This window comes from Chaetura pelagica, unplaced genomic scaffold (assembly GCF_000747805.2).
Source record: "Chaetura pelagica isolate M959 unplaced genomic scaffold, ChaPel_1.0 scaffold135, whole genome shotgun sequence".
Lineage (NCBI taxonomy): Eukaryota > Metazoa > Chordata > Aves > Apodiformes > Apodidae > Chaetura > Chaetura pelagica.
The window spans coordinates 576,266-586,421 of NW_009953649.1; the positions used below are offsets into that span (position 1 = coordinate 576,266).

Here is a 10,156-nt window from a genome sequence, read left to right on the forward strand (position 1 = left end):
CTAAAGTGCAGTTGAAAGGAGAATTTTTGGATGAATGTATGAAAACAATGTTACAAAAATAGAAGCATATTTGTGATGAGACTTTGCTTTTGCAGCCAAAACCCTACTGCAGATGAAATTTTGTCTTGGGCTCAGAATTTTGACAAGATGATGAAAACACCAGCTGGGAGGAACCTTTTCAGAGAGTTTCTTCGAACAGAGTACAGTGAGGAGAACCTGCTTTTCTGGCTTGCATGTGAAGATCTAAAGAAGGAGCAGAACAAGAAAGTTATTGAAGAAAAAGCAAGACTTATATATGAAGATTACATTTCTATATTATCACCAAAAGAGGTAAAGCTGTACATGTTACATTTGCATTTTCTGTTATTCCAGAGCAGAAACGTTATACCCTGGCTTGCCAGATGGGGGTCTGAAAGTCTGCTTGATAACGTCAAATAAAAGTATTAGTATGGACATTCAATGAGGAAAGAAAGGGATAGAAAAGACAGAGACAGGTGCTGGGCTATTTAGCATCACTGGCCACAACGCCTCAAAGCTCTCTGCAAGAGTCAAGAAACTCCAGTAACAGAAGGCTGTGAAATAGATATGCTTCTTTAGGAATGGTGCATGCTTGTCACTGAGAGGAAGTAAGTAATGCAAAAGGATTTCTGGATGAAAGGCACCAAAGTCAAGGAATTTAAATCAGAATCCCTATATATTTATCTGCTCCAGCAGCTGTCTGGGAGACAATCAAAATTGCACTGGTTATTCCTATGTGAGAATCCAGGAATGGAGACCGTGTATTTTCTCTAATGAAAGTTATTATGGTATCTAGGAAACTAGATGACAAATATAGACCAATTCTGAAATGATCTTCATCTGCAATAAAGAAAAAGCATCTCCTACTAAGCCATATTTTTTAATAGATATATAAATATATAAGCACTACAGAAGAGTCTCCTTTAGGCCACGCTGTTCACCGTTAGCTTCTTCGCATTGTCTCTGTGTATTCCATCTGCCTTTCTACTCAGTGGCATTATGCTGACTTATGCTCACTGTGGAGCTTGCTTCCTACATTTAATTCTGCACTGCAGAAGAAGGCATGACCTCGAGCTGCTCCAGGGGAGGATTAGGTTGGATATTTGGAAGTACTTCCTTGCGGAGAGGGTGTTTAGACATTGGAATGGACTTCCCAGGGAAGTGGTGGAGGCACCGTCCTTGGATGTGTTCAAGGAAAGGCCGGATGTGGCTCTTAGGGCCATGGTCTAGACAATATGGTGGTGTTGGTCATACGCTGAACTTGATGATCTTTCCAGCCTTGGTAATTCTGTGATTCTGTGATTTGGCAATACTTTGCAACTTCGTGCTATCAATGAAGCCAACAGCACAACAAGCTAAGGAGTTTTTCTTATATCTCTAATATATATATATGTGCTTAATGCTCAGTTGTCTTCTTAAGCTAAGATCAACCAGCAATTCAAAATCAAACATTAACTAATTGTTGTTTGACTTAGGGTTTAAATAAGGTTTGCCTTATAACGCAAACAAGAACTGTTTGCAATGCTTTAGATTAGTACAGGAGCTGAAAGGTTCTTGTTCACCCAAGCATCCCATTCCACATGTTTTCTCTTGGCGTAAGAACTGAAATATTTAACATCACTTGTTCAGTAGTGAAGTTATTGAGGCAGAAGATCCTAGTGTTCTATGCAGATACCTTGTATTCATATGTTTAGCAAGGAAAAACCTGTAGTAATTCCAACTAGTTTTGCCATCTGACTTAGTGAATCATTGAAAAACTACAATGTAAAATAATAGTTCCCTAATTATTTTTTTCATTCTATATGTACAACTAACTTCTGCTATATTAAATGGGACAAAACTCCACCATCCTGCCAAATTTGAGTATTTTATCCTAGCTACGATATTTAATAACCAAGAACCAATTAGCTAGCTGCATAAACTGTTTTTGCTAAGATACGTGCAAGTACGTGTGTGTCAGGGGAGAACTGCTTAACTCTTAGTGTGTCATTCTTGTGCTACAGAAATGCAATGATCTAGGATTGAAATCTATTTAAATAAACTCTGGAGACCCATGGCTGCAATACTGTTTCTCAAAATTACCATAACACTACATCCCTGCATGGTGTTGTGTCTAAAAGCTGACAGTAAAATCCAATCTGTAAGGGCAGCAAGGACACTGCAGCCCCCCAGGGTGCTGTGTGCAGCCACCATAATGAGTACTCGGATGGAGTGTGTGTATCAAGCAGGCCTAATGGATGTTCTGCAGAGATACTGTACTTGAGTAATAGATATGATTTGCTAGCATGAACAGGCAACAGTTTATTCAGTCAGGCTGCATCGGAGTTGTGCCTCGTGACTAATAACCAGCTAACAGCAAAAACTGGGAGGAAAAGTTTGCCTGCTGTGACAGTAACATAGTCCAATATGCCAACAAATCAACAATGTCAGATTCTACAGATGGTATTGAAGATATAATGAAAATGTGTATTCGCTCCTCAGTACCATAGCATAGCATACTATACCACTGTATTTCAAAGACTTTGCTTTACTGCATATAAAAATACACAAGCTCACACATCCACATGTTCTGAGTTTTCATTTCAGTTAGCATCCCTCACATATTAAAGTATCTTGGTACATGGAGCTTTCCAGGACTTAACCCAATCCTTCAGACAATATGAGTATCTATTTATATGGTTGCAGAACTGTAGAGTCAGAGTGCAATCTGGTGTAAATCACAGTAGCTTGACTGAGCTATGCTTGGTATTTCTTTATTCAGTTTTTTAGCATTTTTCTTCTTAGCTGAATAAACCCTTCCTGGCCCCACTGGGCTTCCCTGCTACTGCCATTTTATTTAATCCAGAAGGCATTAATTTTACTGGTTTTAGAGTGCTTTGTGGATAGGCTGTACATGCACTCAAATTTCTAAATTATATTCTAAAATCATCTGTGCATTCATTCCAGGCATAATCTGTCCTTTTCTGCCTAGGCAGAGGAGTTCATTACAAATGGAAAGCAAAGAAAAAGCTAAAACTGAAACTTGCTAACAACATGGATATATGATATACAGAAAATATAAATTAGCAGATGCTGAAGAGTCTTGAAACAAAGAACAAATCTGAAATAGATAATATTAACGGCGAGATGAACATGATAAAAATGCCAACAAACCTGGGTAATTTGTGAGTAACAAGTGTAGTGCCTGAAAAAAACTGGGAAAAAAAATACTGAGGTCAGTTAGATGAGGATAATTAACAGAAAGCATCTAAAGATTAAACCACAAATGGTCAGGAAAAAAACATTTCCATTCTCTGAATGACAGTCATTCAACATTCATTTCAGAGAAATAATTTTAAATATGTAAAAAATTATATATAATTAAGAAGCTAAATAACATATTTTGGGAAATCCAGGTTGCTGCAGAGCTTTATTTAGTTTATTCTGTTCCACAGATACATTTAGTCTTACAGGTCTTAAGATGGATGCAAAGATCAAGTCAAAAGTGAAACAGTTGATCTCAGTCTGTAACTCTGTGGTGGCTCTGAAAGAAGCACAGGTGGTTACTTCAATAAACTGATAAACTCAGCATGTTCATGAAGCCCTGAGAATTAAAGATACATATCATCATATGTACATCAGCCTTTCTGATATTACTGTTTAATATTAGTCTGTTCTCATCTTCTTCAGGTTAGTCTTGATTCCCGGGTGAGAGAAGTGATCAACAGAAACTTGTTGGATCCTAGCCCTCACATGTATGAAGATGCCCAACTCCAGATATACACCTTAATGCACAGAGACTCTTTTCCAAGGTTTTTGAACTCTCAAATTTATAAGTCTCTTGTTGAAAGTATTACAGGCTCTACTTCAGAAACTTAATTTTCAAACAAAATATCCTGATTTTTTTTTTTGGTGAGTGGGATGGAAGAGAAGTAGTTTAATAACATCTGGAGCTGGGTTCCTGGAGAACTACAGTTTAGCACTACTCAGGCTACTGTGAAGAAAACAAATTCATATTATGTTCTCTGTCTACATTTTTACCAAGGTCCTCCTTGCTTGAGATGGCATAGGAGGAGAACAATGGATTTGTCAAAATGCATTTGTTTCACACTCCTTTCACCCTACTGCAGTCAAGATTGCAATGATGTATTTGTAGTTTTATGAACAGTCTCCTTGTGTATCCTCACACTGCATGTGCAAGGTAAAACTGCTTCACTTATCACTTAGTTGTTGCAATATTTAATCCAATAACATAAATTATATCTGTATTTAAGAACTTTTTTTGTGCAATACAGTCTTATGGTACATAGAAACAATTGCAGCAAACCAGAAAGAGGCTTGCATTTTTAACATCAGTCACTGAAAAAAGCCAATTTTTAAGGTGTAGCATTACTCAACATGCTCTACTGAGTACAATACACTGACTTTTTGAAGCCAATATTTCTGTACAGAAAAAAAAAGAGCTATTTATCACTGTTTATTTAAAATAAATCAAGCGGAGGATTCCTCTGGTTGTTCACTGCCAAAACTGTGGCATTTTCATTACAGAGTTTGCAATGTCAAAAAAAAAAAAAAAAAAAAAAAGAAAAGAAGAAAAAAAGAGGAGAAAAATAAGCACAAACCACTTAAAGGGATCCATATCTGGGTGACACAATCTATGCGCTGATATTGTTTAATTGTTAAAAGAACAAAGATTTTCAATGTACATTTCAGATGTCAGATACTGTAATTGATTTATTAAAGACTGGCTATCCAGTTCTAACACTGTTGTATAATGTTATGTACTTCAGCAAAAAACAAAACAAAACCAACAAAAACAAACAAAAAAAGCCTGATAATTTAGTTTTTTTAATAAAGAAATTTAATAAAAGATTGCCTACATGTAGCATTTTAGAGCATTTTAGAACATTTTAATGAATTACATCTGTCCTGTAAGATTTTTTTCTTGAAAGCTAAATCCAGTAAAAGTGTTTTTAAAGTAATGTTTCAGGAGGTGATGGGTTAAAGAAGATTTATCTTAGCTTCTAGCCTCAAAGATTTTGAGTAACTCCTTAAAAACAAGGGTTTGGAGAATAATACTAAACCAAACTTCAAGGGCTCCTGAACTTAGAGTCTTTACCCAAGCAAAATGCCTATGGATAAGCAACAGGCATCTTTCCTGGGTAAAGAATCCTGTACTGAGCCCTTAATCAGAGCTAAGGCAGCACAGTACTCACACCACTTGCCTGCCATGGTGTTTTTAATAGGTGTTTGCTTGGCCTTTTTATCAAAAATGTCCAATTTTAGGATGCATTTTTATGTTTAAAGAGACAGTGACTCGGAACTTAAAAAACCCCGTCTTCATACCTACCATATACAAGCAAAATGAGCACTAGCATCGCTCTCAAACTGCTAAAGATATACCAAGAAATGGCTTTGAAAACTTGTTAAATATATATGTATATGTATGTATGCATGCATATACATATATATTTAATATTGACAACTCTGGTCTTATACTAAGACTTTAGAGGCAAGGTTCTTCTCACTTACACCAAGCATGGCATAAACCCGTTGCTTTCAATGGGACAGAAAGGTCCAGAAGTTGTGTCCTTGAGTGGAATCTGGCCCCAGCACAGGTGGCTCCAACCACCCAGTTACCCCTTGCAGGCAGCTCTGGTGCCAGCTTTGGCTGGAGCTGCTGCCACCGCCGAGGCGGGTCTGCTGCTCTACAGTAACTGGTAGGATGCAGGTCTTAGTTTATCTTCTGGGGCTTATTTTTTTTTCCTTTGTTTTACTACCTCTCATTTTTTTTAATTTATTGAACATGCTTCAAATAGCAAGTCTGGGGAATTTTTTAATCATTCTTTTTACTTGAAACCTGTGTGCTTTTTTTGGAGATATATATACAAACAACTTAATGAACTGTTTCTTAAACTCATTTGGTTTTGTAATTTATATAGAATTCAGGAGATGATTAAAAGGGCTATTCTCTATTCCCTATGCAAATATTTTAAGTGTTGTAGTGTTTGACAAAATGGGATCTAAAAAAAAATTTGCAAAGTGGAAAACAAATCTGTTTACAGTGGCGTTGCTGACTATCCTACCATATTCAGCACTTTTAAATATTGTTATTTATGAAAATGTAGTTTAAAATGCAAGACAAAATATTTATAAATGTTTCTTTTAATAAATACCTGTTTTGTCTGAAAGTGTTATTGTGTTATGACAACTTTATTCATGTTGGTTAGATACTTACCATTATGAATAAAATATTCAATTATTATACTGATAGAATAATAGCTATGATGTTTACAAATCCTGAGGGGGGAAAATTCAGTGAGAAAGGACTGCCTCCTTCTACTGTGAAATACTGTTAGAAAAAATGAATTTTTCTGACTTTTTTTCTTAATTAGAATTTAACTATGGTCCTACATATGTCTAGTATCGTTTGATTACAGTTATATATACACTGTGGTACTAAACATATACAGGTTCATATATGTATATATTTACATAGTGTAATTTCAAGTTTGTTGGTGTTTGAGGCACAATACATATAGTCCACACATCTAAACAACGTGTAAGAGACAAAACTGCATGCAGAAGTCTTTTAAAATGTAGACTTGAATATTCTTAATGTTACTATTTGATGGTGGCCTGCCAGTCATAAGCTATCTTTATAAGATATTTCCCACAGGTGGAAGTTCTTGTCAACATAGACAAGTCATCCTTTCAATGATAGTTTTAAAGCTAAATGTGTGGGCCCTAAAATATTCTCTTGATTTCTAGCATAAGATTCATAAATCTGTATTTGGCAACTGTTACATTATTTTGAAAAATATTATACCAGTCTTCAGTGTAACACTGCAATGAAATCACGTTAAAAATTTCTTGTCTTAAATCCTCTATTTGGAGAGATTTAAAAATTTAACATAATACGAAGTTTCTCTCTTGGAGCAAATGCTCACATTAAAACATTTAATATACATTTCATCTATCAGTTTGGGTTTTTATTGAAAAAATGGATATGGTTCAAATGGACTGCTCATGCCGTAACATGATCTCATTGCCTATCATACAGTTCTTCGAACACAAACTGTAGAACAGTCAAGCTATTAAAATGATTTATTGTGCATGCAGTGTACAATACACTTTGGAAAAACTGCCTAAATACACTTATTCTATAGCCTGGAATAAAATAAGTATGTATTTAACTTGTATTTCAGTTTTTCATGATAATGTATATAGTCAGTGCACTACAGAAAGTGAGTTATGTTTTTGTCACTTTTGCCCAGTGTCCAATCTTTTCTGTCAAATAGAGCCTAATGCCAAATAGCCACAAATAAGCAGAGCAGTGTACACTCCGGACTGTTAAGTTTCAAAAAAACTGAATATATATTGTATTATGCATGAGTTTAACAGTCAACTTTCCCATAGCTTACTGAAAGTAGTCAGGGATACCCAGAATAAAACTAAACCCACAGATGGTATCAAGAGCGTTTAAAATTAGACTGAATGCACATGTGGGGTGAAGGACACTGAAGATAAGATGGAGAAAAGTTAGGTCAGTGACACAAGAGGTTGGGATGCATGATAACCAGCAGACTCCAGGCAGCATGGTACTGTAGCAGTGTGACCATAGCACTTCCAGTTCCACAGCCCATCCACAACTTGCCTGAGCACCTGTGGAGTCCACCTAATCCATTTGCAGGACAACAGAGAGCGGACACAAACCAGACTTTAGCTAGTAATAGCTCTGTTTTAAATTAAAAACATACTAACGTGTCTGGTAGGCTAAAACAAGGAACCAGAGAAGACCTTCATTCTGCCTTAAACATCCGGGTTCTCAGCTATTAACTGATGCCAAACTTGCTCCCCTAGGCAGCAAATTCGATCACAAGGAGCATGTGCCTGTGGAACCACTATCTAAAAAAAGTGGGAGGCTCTTTAGTGAGAGCAGCTTGCTGCACTGATCCACGCTAGAAGCCCACTCTGGAACCAGCAGCTTCTGTATGCAGTGAGTGCTTGCCAAAGCCATTTAGCATAAGGATTCCACAACAATCCAAAAGCAAACACAACGATACAGGAAAGCATCTTAACTTCAGCGACTCTCTACACCACAAGGAGTAAATCTCACACCTCTACAGTGTCTGTGAGCCTGCTTCAGGCAGCATTAACCAGCCAACTACAGCCTGAGTCCTTATCAAATTCAACAAAGCAAAAAATTAAGGTTACAGCTGCAATGTCTGCTCCAAGGTGATTTGAATAATAGTTTTTTTCAGCCCATACTGCTGTCATTTTTGGAGAAATCCAAGAGTAGCACTGTAGCACATGCTAGGCATTGCTGCAGTGACAAAGACCCAAACCTGTTCAGCAATATCCTGATCATGTTTGCAGTGGCAAAATAATAGCCCCATTCACATAGGTCCTCAATACTTCTGCCAGCAGAAGTGATTTTTGCAGGATGAAAGAACAAAGCAATAATGGTGCCAAAATCAGCTGGGAAAAAAACTGACCTAAACATTGTCTGCATATTACTTTAACATGATACCAAAAGCCAGATTTTGTCCCTTCTCTTATCTATAAACCCACTCTGTGGAAATCCATCCTTACAATTTAAAACAAGAGTACAAAAGGTTACCATCAGTCATTTACTCACAACACCTTTATTTTCTTCCCAAAACCTGTAATCACCTCCTTACACTAAATTTCCAGTGTTTGGTGTACTTCTCTCAGACACAGGTTTCATTAAGACCTTCATAATTTCTTCCATTTTTACTGAACACCAAAATATCTGGGTTATTAAACTAATAAATTTGGTCATTTTCCTTTACTTTTCTGAAAGGCTTTGGGGATCTTCACGGGCAGGCAGCAGTGAGTGCAAGGGAAGCTTTCAGTGGGTAAGATTTCTTAAGGGACAGCCTAGGCTGTTCATCAGCACCAGACTAACCACAAGAACTGTACATTCTCGTGAAAGCTCTTAAGAGTTTTATTTTACTTATAAATTATTGATGCAGTGTATTTTGCCAATAAACTTTAAATGGGTGCATTTACAAACATAGGAAAACGTTTTTATCCAACCATTCATTTTAATGTTTAGTATCACAAATAACAAATTCTTATGTTGCATGCATTGTCTTTGGACTTCCACAACGAAACCAAACTTGCAAGTTTTAATTTCTGACTATCAAAACTATTTAGGTGCCAGCCTACTCTTGCTTTTGATGTTATACTTATGAAAATAATTCACTAATGTACAATATGGAACTTACTGTTATTCCACCGGTGTAATTTAGTTGTAAAGTATACCTAGTTCTGTATAACACAAGAAAGAAGAGCAAAGACCTCACTTTGACACATCCAATGATTGTAATATAAAATACTAATAAAGTTTTATGGATAGTTGCACATTTTAATAATAAAGTATATTCTTCAAACTCTTTTGAGTTCAGCCAAGAATCTCATTAATGATGTTATCTAAAATGAGATTACTATGCCACCCTGCCTGCATACCAGAAGGGATTTGTCAAGATCATGCCACAATAACCATCACATTTACTAAATTATTGTATCTCCACTGCCTTACAGTCTGTAACTTTGACGTAAGGCACTGTAGTCAGACCCGTACCGTGTGCACAGGTAGCATTCCTGTCTCACCACTCACCTCTGTCGTAAATGCCCTTTATTCTTCTTCTGACAATGCATTTATTTTCTTCTAAATGCTTCGTTTTGCACTTGCTGTTGCTGCGGGAGTGTCTTTCCGCAAATACCTGCACCTCCCTACTGCTCCTCAGGCTACTGCAATTCTGAACATTTCTTCTGGAGTTAGGAAAAGACCCGTAGGAGCAACCTGAGTGTCCAAACCCCCGACTGAGACTTTCCACCTCCCCTTCCACACCAGCAGCCCGGGACATCTCCAGCCGTGTCCCCAGTGACCGCTTCCGCACCACTCCCCGCGCTCTCCTCTCACCCCAGGAGCCCTGCTTTAAACCTGTGGCACGGGGAATTCCGATTGTTTTGGGCTATTTTTTTCCTTTCTCTTTTGTCAGAAGGAACACAACCCTCGCACCGCCACTAACCCGAGCGGGCAGGAGGACCCCCCAGCCGCCCCCAGGGCAACATGGCGCCCCGCGCCGCAGCTCCGCCCCGGCCAGGCCCCACCCCCTCGCGCGCCCTG

At 37.6% G+C, this 10,156-nt stretch overlaps 1 protein-coding gene across 1 annotated transcript in view; it reads left to right on the forward strand.

Annotated features, from left to right (window-relative positions):
- The window catches only part of RGS17 (regulator of G-protein signaling 17), a 71,449-nt gene extending 67,092 nt beyond the window's left edge, over positions 1–4,357 (forward strand). The window contains exons 4-5 of the mRNA XM_009999958.1: positions 96–330; positions 3,688–4,357. Of these exons, the coding sequence (XP_009998260.1) occupies positions 96–330; positions 3,688–3,876 (424 nt within the window). The 3' untranslated portion in view covers positions 3,877–4,357. The remainder of the gene's footprint in view (positions 1–95; positions 331–3,687) is intronic.
- Positions 4,358–10,156: the final 5,799 nt, after the last annotated feature.